At 48.5% G+C, this 14,150-nt stretch overlaps 1 protein-coding gene across 2 annotated transcripts in view; it reads left to right on the top strand.

Moving 5' to 3' along the window:
• The window catches only part of SPSB1 (splA/ryanodine receptor domain and SOCS box containing 1), an 85,515-nt gene that overhangs the window by 58,788 nt on the left and 12,577 nt on the right, over nucleotides 1-14,150 (top strand). For both annotated transcript variants that reach the window (XM_043996740.1, XM_043996741.1), the window contains exons 2-3: nucleotides 3,889-3,969; nucleotides 8,892-9,733. In XM_043996740.1, coding sequence (XP_043852675.1) covers nucleotides 9,040-9,733 — 694 coding nt within the window. In that variant the 5' untranslated portion in view covers nucleotides 3,889-3,969; nucleotides 8,892-9,039. The remainder of the gene's footprint in view (nucleotides 1-3,888; nucleotides 3,970-8,891; nucleotides 9,734-14,150) is intronic.

Genomic DNA, 14,150 nt, shown 5'->3' with positions numbered 1-14,150 from the left:
GGTCAAAGGGGACGGCTTAGGAACCGTGGGTGCTTTGACTACCCCTGCCAAACGGGACTAATGTTCTGAACTCAGTGAGGAATCAAACCGAACTTCCCAAGGGTCAGAGCAGAAGGATTGTTCTGTTGAGTTCCAGGCAGAAAGCATTTCCAAGGACCTCACCTTGCTAAATGTAAAGAGCTTCATTAAGTGACTAAGACCTGAGAAGGCATCTTCATCTCTCCTTGGCATTTTTCATTTCAGCATCCGTGTGTCTTCACATACCCCTGCTCTTAAGGAGCTTCTTTTGTACCTATATGCCATAGAAAGTCGCCTACCTTGGGGTGATAAGCAGTGGCTTTTTGCAAAACACGGCCCACGAATGGAAGTCTTAGATTTGGTTCAGTCAGCAAGTGTTTTTGAAGCTCTACTAGGCACTAGGACCACAGAGACAGAAAACAAAACTGGCTCTGTAGGCATGGCACTTAATAATAACTTGGCTTTCTCTAGCACGTTAAGGTTGGCAAAGCGCTTTATGTCTATTATCTCATTTGATCCAACAACCCTGGGAGGTAAGTGCTAATATTCAGAGGTAAAGTGACTTGCCCAGGGTCACACAGCTAATAATTGTCAGAGCCTGGATTTGAACTCATGTCTTTCTGACTCCAAACTCAGGGTTCTAGCTTCTGGGATTCTAAGAGGCAAAGATGGGATGGGAAGAAGAACATGGTGGTAATAGAGGAGAGACAGCTATACATGCAGAGGTACAGAAGGAAGAGAGGAGGTTAAGAGAGAGAGAGGGAGGGAGCACATTTATTTACTATGTGCCAGTCACTGTCCTCCATGTTAGAGAGTCACAAACAAGCCTTCAAGAAGCTTACATTCTAATGGGGAATACTGCATGTGATTGTGTGCACTGTTAATGAAAAACCTTGTAGTTATCTAGGATCTAGGAGGTGTTGGTTTTGTTTTCCTAATTGGGTGATGTATGTAAAGGGGGTAGGGGTGCGGTTGTCACTGTGCTGCCAGTGCTTAGCCATTTCCTGATCAGAAGTATTCCAGCCTCAGAGCCAATCCCCCCCCCCCCATACTTGCCACCTGTGGACACTGGAACAAGTTACCTCTCAGCCTCAGTTTCTTCATTTGTAAAATGGAGATAATAATAACATCTACTTCCCAGGATGGTAGTAAGGATGAAATGAAATAATATTTGTAAAGCACTTGGTGGTGGTGGTTTAAAGACTAGCTTTTATTTATTTGTTTGTTTATTTATTTGTTTGTTTATTATTATTACTCTGGGCCTTAATTTCCTCCTTTGTAAGAAAAGGTTCAACTAAAGGACTTCTAAGATCCCTCTAAGTTCTCAAATCCTGTCATTCTTCTTGGCTGGGGTCCATGAACTTATTTTTAAAAAGAATTTTGGTAATTATTTCCACTTTTGATTTCCTTTGTAATCTGACACATTTTACTTTATGCATTTAAAAATCATGATTCTGACTAGGGTCTGGACTGTCAGAGGGGTCCAGAACACAACAAAGGTTAAGAAGCCTCTCCCCGCTCTGGAAACTTGTGTTTGCCTTCATATCCTCCCATAACCTCCAACCTCCGATAACACTCTGGTTCCCTGAGAGCAAGCAGAGTCTAACCAGCTCCCAGCCTCCCTCTCCCTATCTAGGGAAGGGGAGAGCTGCAGTAACCAGAGAAAGTTACCAGCCAAGTTGGGGTGATGGAGGAGGGAGGAGCCCTGAAAGTGAAGGAGGGGCTGAGGTGGAAGGATGTCATTTGATCTTCAGGTGAAAGGAGGTTTTATAAATAGGTCACCTTGTTCTGCATCTTGAATTTTATCCTTTCCCAGCCTTTGTGGGGCAGACAATAGCCTGACTGTTCTAGGGTCTTTGCAGGTCACTGGCAGGGGAGCTGGCTTGCAGGGCTAAATGGTCCCCTGCCTCCGAGCACCCCTGCGTGTGGGCACCACCCCTTGGGAGCACCTCCTTCCCTCCCCTCCCCCCACTTGGGAACCTGGCAAGCTGCCTGCCTGTTTTTAATTATTCCAACCCAAGGTTTGTGGGTTTGGGGCTTTGTTTTGTTTTGTGCACTCCAGAAATAGAGGTCTAGGAAGGTCACAGTCCTACACAGTGAAATGAGTGCTGCCTTTCATGTCAGAAAGACCTGGATTCAAATGTTACTTTCAGGCGCTCACTAGCTGGGTGTAACCCTGGGCAAATCAGGTCATCTCTGAACCTCATTTCTCTGAAACCAGAGGGTTGGACTCAAAAGCCCCTGGTAGCTTTAAATCTGTGATTCTATAAGTCCCCTAACTTCACTGGGACTCAGTTTCCTCCTCTGTAAAATGAGTCTTGGATGAGGTGGGCCTCTGGCTCAGTCTGTCTTCCTAGCAAAGATGCATGGGATCAGCATTAAGTAGGGGATGGGTAATGAGGAGTGTGGCAGAATAGACACAGGACTGGTCATAGAAGTCCAGAAGATGCAGGCCCTGATCCTGACACACAGTACACTTCCAGGCTGGGTGAGTCCTTTCACCTTACTATGAGCCACAGTCAGCTCCCCAGGACTTAGCAGCTACATTAGAGGTGATTGCTGGGGATTCCCTATGCCAATAAGGTGACAGGTGATTATAGTCAGGTTAAAGATCAAAGCTTAGGATAAAGCACCGGCCCTGGAGTCAGGAGTACCTGAGTTCAAATCTGGCCTCAGACACTTAACACTTATTAGCTGTGTGACCCTGGGCAAGTCACTTAACTCCAATTGCCTCATTTAAAAAAATGTAATTGGGAAATTCTTAACAAAATAAAAAATAAAAATTTTTTTAAAAGATCAAAGATTAAATGCCCTCGTTCCCACCATGTGTCTCTAGTCATTGACTAGATCTTAGTGATTCTGCCTCCAAAGCAGATCTCTCCTCTGTGCCCTTCTCTGGCTCACATAGCCACTCCTTGGTTCATACCTTCATTGCCTCTGCCAGGCTATTGCAGCGGCCTCGTCTGGTCTCTCTGCCTCAAGCTTGTCTCTCCTCCCTCCATTCTCTCCACTCAGATGCCAGAGGGATCACAGGCCACTCCCCTACTCAGTCATTTCCAGTGGTTTCCTCTCAGTGACAAGGATGACCTTTGAAAGCCCTTCACAACCTGGACCCCTCCTGCCTTTTCAGTCCCTTGTGCACTGCCTCCCTTCCCTTCCTTCTCTCAGGCCTAGCCAGACCAGCTGGCTTGCTCATTCTCACACATCAACCCTCCATGTGCCATCTCTACACCTTTGCACCAGCCATTCCCCCATGCTGGAAAGGTACTCCCTTCTCACCTTGCTTTGTATGGGCACCATTAATAACAACAGTAGCCAACATTTATGTAGTACTTATTGTATGTCAGGCACTAGGCTCCATTGACAGTAATATAATATAATATAAAGTAGTTAATATTTACATGGCATTTACGTGATGAGCAGGACTGATGGCCGGCTATGGGAATGGATGGCTATATTGAGTCAGGGGAAGTTGTACTAGATCTCTGAGGTCCCTTCTAGTTCTCAAAAACAACTTATTTCATTTGACCTTGATCCCCAACACCATTGCTATAGGCAAGGGCTATGGACATCATCTCCATTTTACAGAAGAAATTGAGGCCGAGAAGGGTGAGCACAATTTGCCCAGGGTCACACAGCCTGTCAGTGCCTGAGGTAGAATTAGAACCCAGGTCTTCCTGATTCCCCAGTTTGAGAACTTCTTCTGAAAGACAAGCTTGGGGTTTCAGGGACAGGGTTTCTATCTGGTACCCTACCTGTGGTTTTTGTAAATTGTGCTTCAAGGTGTTTAAAATGAATGCATCCTCTCCTACCTACGCCCATGTCCCATCAAGCCAGGCCTCATACTTGGCTTTTTCTTTATTCCCTCAGGGTTGTCTTCATCTTGGTCAAAGCCAGCGACTGAGAGGACTGGTGCCCCATCCTGGAACAGCCTGGACTGGTGCTGGACAGGTAGACCACTAGCCTTTCATTTATATTTCTGTGTGTGGAACTCTGAGATGTGACATGGTTCTGGCCAGGGCCCCGTCATTATTGGGCAAATGAAAAATGTTGATTGGAAATTTTAGAATGGAAAATTGTTTAAGAAAAAAAAAATAAGAAAAGCAGTTCAACTCTTGAATCATCCTTGCAGATTGTGGTGTCTGTCATGAGAATCCACATGGCACAGTTGAAGCAATAATACTTGGTGTGGTAGACAGGATGGGCCTAGGTTCAAATCCTGCCTTCGGAAAATGACTAGCTGTGTGTGTGACTCTGAGCAAGTCACTTAACTTCCCTTCACATCAGTGGGCTTGTCTGCAGAGTGGGGTTGATAGCAATGCCATACTTCCTTGGTTCAGTCAGTTATTAATCATCTATTAAGCACCTATTGTGTGCCAGGCACTACGTTAAGACAAAAGACAGTGTCCCATTCAAGGAGAAGTGAGGATCAAGTGAGATGATATTCGTGAAAGTATTTGGCATAAAGCAGGTGCTACATAAATACTTATTCCCACCACCCAGTCCAGCTGTATACAGGGGAGGAATGGGGGGGAAGTAGTAAGTGATGCCGAAGAGGAGAGGAAATAATCCTGCCTAACTGTAGCTCCCTTTAAGGCCGGGCTCACCTGGTACCTTCCTCCCCACTTCCCCCTCTCTCCCCATCCCTTCTCCCTTCTAATTAAACAGGCCTAGCATCAAGTTGGATTTTCATAGGATCATATGTTTATAGCTAGAACGAGACCTTAGAGGTCCTGCCTCCCCTCACTTGATGAGAAAGGAAGCTGAGGCCCGTGACTTGCCCAAAGTCAACCAGGTAGTTAAGTGGGTGGGGTCCTAGGGCTCTCAGCTCGCTCCTTTCTGCTGGCTTCTTCCTTCCCCCAGCTCCAGCCCCCAAAGGTCACAAGCTGGGTTCGTTTCAGGCACATAGGAAACATTTACAGGGCATGGCCCCAGCTCCATGTTGGGGGTACAAAGACCCCCAAAGGGAGCCTCCATTGTTAAGTTTTAGTGGGAAGCTTATAGCCCCAAAACTTGCCCTGGCATTTAGTGGCACCCTATGTCAAGCATTTGGGTTTTGCAACACTGGCTAGATGGGGTGAGGGGCTTGGGGTGGGGTGGGAGCAGCCAGGTTCACTAACACAACAGTGGCCCCAATGTCCCCTCTTTTCTTTCTGAGATGCCTGAGAACAAGAAACAAGAGAGATGTTGTCCCTTTGGGGGACGGGGAGGAGTTCCCGGGCAGATGCCCAAAGGCTGGCTACTCCAATCCCCTTGTTTTCAGATGAGGAGAGGTCAAGTCACTTGCCTAGCTAGGGTCATTTGGCTAATAAGTAGCAGAGATCAGTCCTCAACAAGCATTTTTTTCAGCACTGTGCTAACCACTGGACTTACCAAAGAAAGCAAAGGAAGCTGGGATTTGAACCTAGGCCTTGCTGGTTCCAAGTCTTAAACCCGATGTGTTCTATCCTATGGCCCCTCCTTTGCAGGGGGTGCCTCCAGAGGCTGTGTCCACACTTTGTCATTTGTTTTCCAGCCTAGGAGGTCTGCAGGGGAGTCCCGGGACTGCTCCTGGGTTGGCCACTAAGGATGGAGCCAGCAAGGCAGACCTGTACTGCCAAGGTCAAGCCCACTTGGGTGGATGTTTGATTCTCCCCTCCCTCAAGGGCCCCGTGGGGACAGGGAACTGAGGAGAGCCAGTGCTCTGAGCTCCCAGATTTCTCCTCTGTGTGCTCCTGTGTGGCAGTTTGGCCAGTCCTGCCCTTCTGACCTCCCACAGGCACACTGTGTCCCAGCCAGGGGGTTAGAGATTGCTTTTCAAGGTGGACTGTCTGTGAGGCTGATACAGGGGAAACGCTCTTTGGCCTCAGAGCAGAAGCCAAATTACTCTCCCCTCCCCCACTCTACATTTGCCTCTTGAGCAGGAAGGAGCCTCAGAGAGAAGCCTAGGCCCCTCGTTTTACAGATGGGTAAACTGAGGCCCACAGAAACGAAGCCCCGTGTCCAAAGGCATACAAGTAATAGCTTCTTTCTTGGGACGTCTTATCCAAGAAAACTGAGGCCCCCCCTAGGGGCAGCGACCTATAGGCTTATGGGATGATAGACCTAGAACTGGAGGAGACCTCAGAAGGCCATGTAATACAATTTACAGAAGCCCAGGGAGATGACTTGCCCAAAGAGTCAGAGCTGTGATTAAGACTCCAGTTGTACCCCAGTGTACCGAGAAACTGCCATTTTCCTGTGTCTTGTTGAGCAAACCAAGGAGATTCAGTTTGATTTAACAAGCATTTATTGAGTGATATCTAGGTCCCTGACATGGTGCTGGGTTCAAGGAATATAGAAGGGGGTGGGGGGATAAAGAAAAGAGCCCTTTCTTTCTTTTCTTTTAGTGAGGCAATTGGGGTTGAGTGACTTGCCCAGGGTCACACAGCTAGTAAGTATTAAGTGTCTGAGGCCAGATTTGAACTCAGGTACTCCTGACTCCAGGGCCGGTGCTCTATCCACTGCGCCACCTAGCCGCCCCCAAGAGCCCTTACTTTCATGAAGCTCACCTTCTCCCTGGTGGGGATAGGGGTGGGGATGTGACATTAGGAAGGAGAGGAGGCTAACCACTGAGGGAGGGGGGAGTTGGTACAGGTCTTGCCTGGAAGGTGGCACCTGACCCAGGCTTTGAAGGGAACCAAGATCTCCGCATGGGGGGGGGGGGGAGGGGGGGGACCCGTCTCTGAGACACCAGAGGCCTTCCTAACCCGGGCCTGCCTATTGTTATTTTCAACCAGGCCTGTGATTTCATTGGATTCAGGGAGAGTGAGAAACTCCCTTGGTCCAGCTCTCCCCCACTTAAGAGCTTAAATTCTTAAACTTGAAATTCTTGAGGACCCTCCCCCAAAGAGTCTTTGTTTATTTGGGTCCTACCTATCACTATTTACCATGTTAGAAGTGAAAAACTTAGCATTATTATAAAAATAGCTTTGAGCTCATGGGCACCCCAGGGGTGCCTGGACTGCACTCTGAGATCCACAGTCTTCCAAGAGTCAGCAGGGACACTGCACAGTGCCCGGCAGGAGCAACTGCTTGATAAATGTTGATCGATTGATTGATTGAGAGATTGTGTCTTGCTCAAGGAGCCAGGGTAGAACTCAGACCCAGGGCTTCTTGGAGGCCAGCTCTCTCTCCAGTTTGCCTCAATGCTTGTCCCCAGCTCTGATCTTGGGCTCAGTGTGCTCCCCCCCCCCCCGCCTCTGGGAGCATCCCTGGCTGCATCTTTGACTTTTTTTCTCTTTCTGTCTCTGGAGCCTTCCACATAATAGCATAAATGTTTGTTGATGAATTGACCCAGGGGATTAGAATAACTCACTGTGCATGGGTAGTCCTGGAGGAGGACAAGAGATGGCTCAGATATCCAGCTCATTCAGCTGTTCTTGGGGCTTCCAACCTTCCAACTCATCAGTCCCCATATTCTTCCCCTTCTCCTCCTGAGTTTGGAGGGACTTCATTGACCACCAGGACCAAGCAATATCTGAAGAAGCCCATTTACAACATGCCTAACAAAGGAGGACTCCATACAGTGCATAAGTGTCTGAGGCAAGATTCAAACTCATGTCCAAGTTCAGAGTTGTATAAACTGAGGCCCCCAGCTGCTGGTAGCATCCAAACAAGGTCAATCCCTCTGCTGCAGTAGATGCCTGGCAGACTAGCAGTCAGTTCTCTTGTTCCCCCAAGTCCTGTCTTCTCTAACTAAGCATCCCAGCTCCTTCAACCAGCCCTCTTAAAGGGTGAACCTGAGGCTCTTCAAAGCTAAACTGGTGATAGAGCCAAGTTTGATTGTGTTCTGCCTCTTCTGCTGACCTTCTTTTGAAGGTGTTGACAAGAAGTAATGGTGCCTGAGGACCTGGCACATAGTAGGCATTCTATAAATACTAGCTATTATTATTACTGTGATTTTTTCTGACTCTGAGAGACAGCCTACCTTAGTGTTTAGAGCACTGGAGTTTGAGTCAGGAAGATTGAGTAGGACTCCTGTCTCAGACACTGTGTGACCTCAGGCAAATCGCTTAACTGCTTTTTGCCTCAGTTTCCTGAATTGTAAAACAGGTTTAAATAGCATTATCAACTTCCCAGGTTTGTTGTATTGTTCAAATGAGATAATATGTGCAAAGCACTTAGCATGGGGCCTGACGTACTAGGTGTTGAATAAATGCTGATTTCCTTCCTTTCTATCGGATTCTGGGGCAGTCCCTTAACTTCTGGGTCACTTAAGCTCAATTATCTGTAAAATGGAATTATACTCTCTCATGGGCTTGTGAGGCTCAAATATGACATGCAGATGTCTTTGCTTATTTCTCTTTGTAAATACATCACCTGGGGGCAGCTAGGTGGCGCAATGGATAAAACACTGACCCTAGATTCAGGAGGACGAGTTCAAATATGACCTCAGACACTTGACACTTACTAGCTATGTGACCCTGGGCAAGTCACTTAACCCTCATTGCCCCGAGGGAGAAAAGAAAAGAAGTACAGTGAACACATCACCTTCCCTACTGTGATATAAGCTTTCTGAGAGCAGGAACCAGGACTCATTCATCCGTTTTCCTTCCCTTAGACAGACAGAATAGACATTCCAGCATTCAGAACGACCTCCAGGAGCTCAGTCAGTCCCTTGGCCAGAATGACGGACACCTGCTGTTTCCGTGTACAAAGAGCCATGACTGGAACTTGGGGAGGGGGTGGACGGTGGGGCGTATATTTGACTCCAGCCCCTGACCCAGCAGTTGTGTTCCAAGACTTGACTGTGTCTTGCTAACAGGTGTGACGCGAGCTTTGGTTTCTAAAAGCAGCAGATGGGATGTTTAACTCTCCCCACCTCCTCATCTGTTTTTCTTTCCATCCTTTAGGTTATCCTGAATGGTACACAAGTCGACCGGGTCTCCTAGCAACCTTTTTTAGGAATCTTGCTGCTGTTTGATTGGAAAACAGGACCAAAGGCCTGCAATTGATGCCTTTGCCTTGGGAGGACGTAGGAAGGTGAAGCCAGACGCTAGCATGGGTCAGAAGGTCACTGGGGGAATAAAGACTGTGGACATGCGAGACCCCACGTACCGGCCCCTGAAGCAAGAGCTCCAGGGCCTGGATTACTGTAAGCCCACCCGGCTGGACTTGCTGCTGGACATGCCCCCTGTATCCTACGACGTCCAGCTGCTCCACTCTTGGAACAACAATGACCGTTCACTCAATGTGTTTGTGAAGGAGGACGACAAACTGATCTTTCACCGGCATCCGGTGGCCCAGAGCACAGACGCCATCAGGGGGAAAGTGGGGTACACACGCGGGCTGCACGTGTGGCAGATCACATGGGCCATGCGCCAGCGCGGCACACATGCAGTTGTGGGGGTGGCCACGGCGGACGCCCCCTTGCACTCTGTGGGCTACACAACCCTGGTGGGTAACAACCACGAGTCCTGGGGTTGGGACCTGGGGCGCAACAGACTCTACCATGATGGCAAGAACCAGCCCAGTAAGACATACCCCGCCTTCCTAGAGCCAGACGAGACTTTCATTGTGCCGGATTCTTTCCTGGTGGCCCTCGACATGGACGATGGCACGCTGAGCTTCATCGTCGACGGGCAGTACATGGGCGTGGCCTTTCGGGGACTCAAGGGCAAAAAACTGTACCCAGTAGTAAGTGCTGTCTGGGGCCACTGTGAAATTCGAATGCGTTACTTGAATGGACTTGATCGTAAGTATTGACTGGGCTCTCAGAGACCCTATGCCCTCTTTCTGCTTGTGGGGGAAGGCTCTTCTCCTTGGGAGGGTCTAATCCATAGCTCCCAGAAGCTGGTGCCCAAAATCCCAGCATAAAACAATTCCATATCCCACCACTGACTGCTCCCTTGTGCAACCAGGGGGCAGGTCATTTCATGGGGCCTCTCCAAAATGAGGCAGCTGGACTGCATGACTTCTGAAGTCTCTTTGGGCTCCAGATCTCACTTTATAATCAGTCACTTGTAAATTGAGGGGATTGGACCAAGTGGCTTCTGACATCCCTTTTGGCCAATGAGATTTACAAGCCTATGTCAAGAGAGCCCAGATAGTAATGAGTGTGTAAGAAGGGAGGAAGTAACTCTTCACATGTTTTCCTTGAAACTAGAAACTGGAGCCCCCTGCACTACTTTGCAGTGCGGCATAGTAGACAGAGAGCTGAATCAGATTCCTGCTAGCTGTGTGACCCTGAGGAAGTCACTTGACTGCTGTGCCTCACTTTCCTCATCTTTAAAATGATGGCATTGCACTAGATGACTTTTAAGAATCCTTCCAGTCTTAAATCTGTGATTAGATAGTTCCTCTGGAATCCCTCTTCTCCCTAGAGTTCTAGGAATTCTAGAATGAAATGACAGGTATTAGAAACATGAGCGAGAGAAAAAACAAAATTATCCCTATCTGCAGATGGAGGCGGTGGTTTAACTTAAAGAGCTCCAGAGAATTGGCAGAGAAACTAGTTAAGACCATTTTTAACTTCAGCAAAAGAATCAGGATACAAAAGGAATGTACAAAATCATCAGCATTTCTCTCTACTTGCTAACAAAAAGACAAGGAAACCAAGAAATTCCATGAGGAATAATTGCAAAATGCACAAAGTATCTGGGACTCACCCTACCAAGGCACAAGTGGGATTTATTGAAACGTCACTACAAAACACCCTTTACCAAAATAAAGCGGGGGAGCAATAGTGGGTTAGAGGGCCAGTCTGGGAAACAAGACAATCTGGGTTCAAGTCATTTTATGAACCTGGGCAAATGACTGAACTTCTCAGTGCCTCAGGCAACTCTTAAGTGTCTACTATGTGCCAGGCACTGTAAGTTGCAGAATAGGGGGTGCTATAGCTGGTAGTCATCTGCACTGGGAGTGCCCGGTATAAAAAAAGGTCCAGTTCAGAAAGAAAAGCAAGATAGGAAGATTTGAATAATTGGAGAGACCATGTCATTGTTCGTGGTTGGGCAGAGCCAATATACTATTTTCAGCCCATCATTCAACTTTTTTCTTGCATTTTAGTAGCCCTGTACCGTCAGAAGGTATGGTTGCATCTGTGTTTCAGCTGATCACCAACTCCCGATTGATGTCATTTTTATGGTGTATCTTCCTTAAAGTTCCTTCTTAATTCATAATTTGTGTGGTTATCACTAAGGGGCAGACAAATCAGTCATCTGGGTGGAGGCAGCTGAGGGGCCTTCTACTCTGGTTGACTTGCTAAGTGTCTGTCATCGGTATTTGATAGAGAAATATGTGAAAGAGACTGAACATGTTGGAAATTGACCATGGGATGTTCCATGGTCTAAGACAAATCTCTAGGGAAAGATGCGCTATTGGTATGTGTGTGAAGGTCTGTCTGTCACATGAGAGGGACTAGGTTAGTTTTCTGATTCCCCTCATTGAAAAGTGCTTTGCCATTCTGAAGGTTTGTAAATGTCAAAGGGTCTTTCTGAGACGAACCAACACCCCCTCCCATCAGTAGCACTTCTAAAGGCCCTGGAGGTGTGATCTCATTAGTACATGCATGAAAGTAGTCATTTTTTTCTCTGCTGCATCCTATAGAGATGCCTGGTCCGCTCAGAGGTCAAGTAACTCCCAGGAGTCATGAAGCCACTAATGTGCCCCAGGTGGGATGGGACCCGCATGCCCCTGGCTTCAGGGCCAGCTCCAGGCTTGCTGCCGCCCTCACATCGATGTCATATTCACAGAGAACTTGGTGTACATTTGTAGGCACGTTAAGGTAATCTTGGCAGCCATGCATTTCTTAGCTGTTAGGTGACAGTCTAAACTGCCACCTGGCTTCCCAAGAACAGAGACCTGGGCTGGATGGATTGCTGAGCATCTTGGGTGCCTCCCTCCTGGCCACACGATGCTGAGCAAGAGCTCTTTTGATCCCTCCCTCTCCCAGGGCCCCATGCTCATCCCACCCCAGGCTGGGGGATGGCCGGCAGCTCAGACCTTGGTGGGCTGGGAGCAGGTCTGGGCTGGCGCCTCTGCCATGTAACCTCGCTTTTCAGGCCAAACACAGCGGTGCATGCAGTCTCCCCACCCATGCCTTCCCATCCCCCACCCCATCAGAGTTTTGGAAGCTGAATCTAAATATTTGCCCTTGTCTTGGGTGTCTTTGCTCTCTTATCATCCGGCTCCACTCTTCCCCTCCCATCTCCCCCCCTCCCCAAACTACAGCCTTCCAGGGGGGAGAACAGCAGATGATTGGATGTAGTTGTTGTTCCTCCTCTGCCACCCCCACCCTCTCCCCAAACCCCTCCCCCACACCCCGCCTTAGCTTTGGCTGGGATAATGAAAACAAGTCCCATTGCCATGTCTGCAGCTTCCAGAGCAATTCGGGCTTGACCTGAAACAGCCCCAATACCCCAGTGTCATGAGACTCTCCTCTGGGCAGAGAGACGGCCAGCTGCACATTCAGCAACCACTCACCAGGGAGCCTGGGACAGTGTCTCCAGATCTCACACCCCAGGCCCTGCTGGCATGGGCAGGGAGGGAGACAGGTTCGAATCTCAGCATCCTGCCCTGTAAGATGGAGAATGGAGTAGGTGACCTCAGAGGGCCCTTCCAACTCTGAATCTCTGCTACCCTACGAAGGAGGGAGCACGGGGTGCTGGATTTGAATTTCAGCTCTGGCACCTAACTCCCTGTGTGGCTTTAGGCAAGTCACTCTACTAAGCCTTGATGAATCCGAGTCAATCTCGAAAAGCCTCCTGTAAAATGCAGGCATTGAAGGAGATGGTCTCCGAGGTCCCCAGCCACCCCAAATCTGTGCCTCCCCTCCAGCCGTGTGTTCTTGGGATTGGAGAAAGTAAAAAAACAAAACAAAACAAAAACACAGTGAGGTCCTATAGATGTCACAAGCCCTTGAGCCCTGAATGTCTCCCGCCCCATTTCCTGGGTGATTTCAGGCAAATCACACCCTCTGTAAGACAACAAATAGGGCTGGACTAAATAGTCCCTTCCCATGCCAAACCTACTAGCTTACAGGCAGGTTAGCGCTAGGGCAGAAGAGCCCCACAGGAAGCTGGAGTTTTGGGATTTGAAGACCATGGTCCGCTGGCAAGGCTCGGTTGCCTTTGGGCAGGCCCTCGGATCAGCTTCAGAGACAAGAAATGGCTACTTGGCGGGCGGTGTGTTAACATAGCATCCAGCGCCGGTGTGTGGCTTCGTCCTGTTTCGTTCTTTATGGCCCCGCTGGGTAGGACGTGCACATTCTCCTATGCAGGGAGAGGAGTGGGCCCCAGCTGAGTTACAACAATCATCAGTGTCAGATTCCTCCTGGAGAGAAGCATCTCCTGGGGCTGCCAATGACACCCCGCGTTTCCACTGCTGCGCGTCTGCCCAGTGGAGTCATCCCCCAGCTTGGGCCCCGGTCAGCCAGGCAAGGTCTGATGCAGATTTCAGTTTCCTTAGTCTGGTGACACCTCCCAGAAAGTGGCTGGAATGTCTCTTGGGTGTGGGTTTGGTGGCCTTCCATCTGACTGGATCAGTGGAGTGCAGAGGGAAAAGAATTGGAGTTAGAGACCTGGGCTCTGCTTGTGTTCTGGATGTGACTTTGGTCCACTCTCTTCTCTGGACTTGTTTCCTCAACTACAAAATAAGGGCTGGACTAGATGACTTCTAAGGCACTTTCCAGCTTTAAATCTTAGTCAAGTCAATAAAAAGCATTTATTAAGCACCTATTGTGTGCCAGGCACTGTGCTAAATCTTAGTGACCTGGGCCCTGATGCTAATATTCCTAGTCTTGAGCCTAAATTACGGGTACAGATCCTACCTCAGACACTTGCTAGTTGGGCAAGTCATTTTTACATTTCTCAGCCTCAGTTTCCTCATCTCTAAAATAGGGGTGCTAGCAATGATCAACATCATTATCATTATTCTATCTTGTCTTTGACACTCTCCAGCTGGGTGACCCTAGACTAGTCATTTCCCTCAGTTTGCTTATTCATAAAATGTGAATAATTCTTGTGAGAATGGCAAACTTGAAAGCACTGTCGAGATAGCAATCTTGTCATCTGACCCTGCTTTCAAGGAGCTTGGCACCTGGAAGGGGGGAAGAAACATCAGGCATCTGTGGTCTGGGGTCAGAGGATCTGAGTTTGAATCTTGACACTGCT

This window comes from Dromiciops gliroides, chromosome 3 (genome assembly GCF_019393635.1).
Source record: "Dromiciops gliroides isolate mDroGli1 chromosome 3, mDroGli1.pri, whole genome shotgun sequence".
Taxonomy (NCBI): Eukaryota; Metazoa; Chordata; class Mammalia; order Microbiotheria; family Microbiotheriidae; genus Dromiciops; species Dromiciops gliroides.
This window is presented reverse-complemented; position numbering and strand designations above follow the sequence as displayed.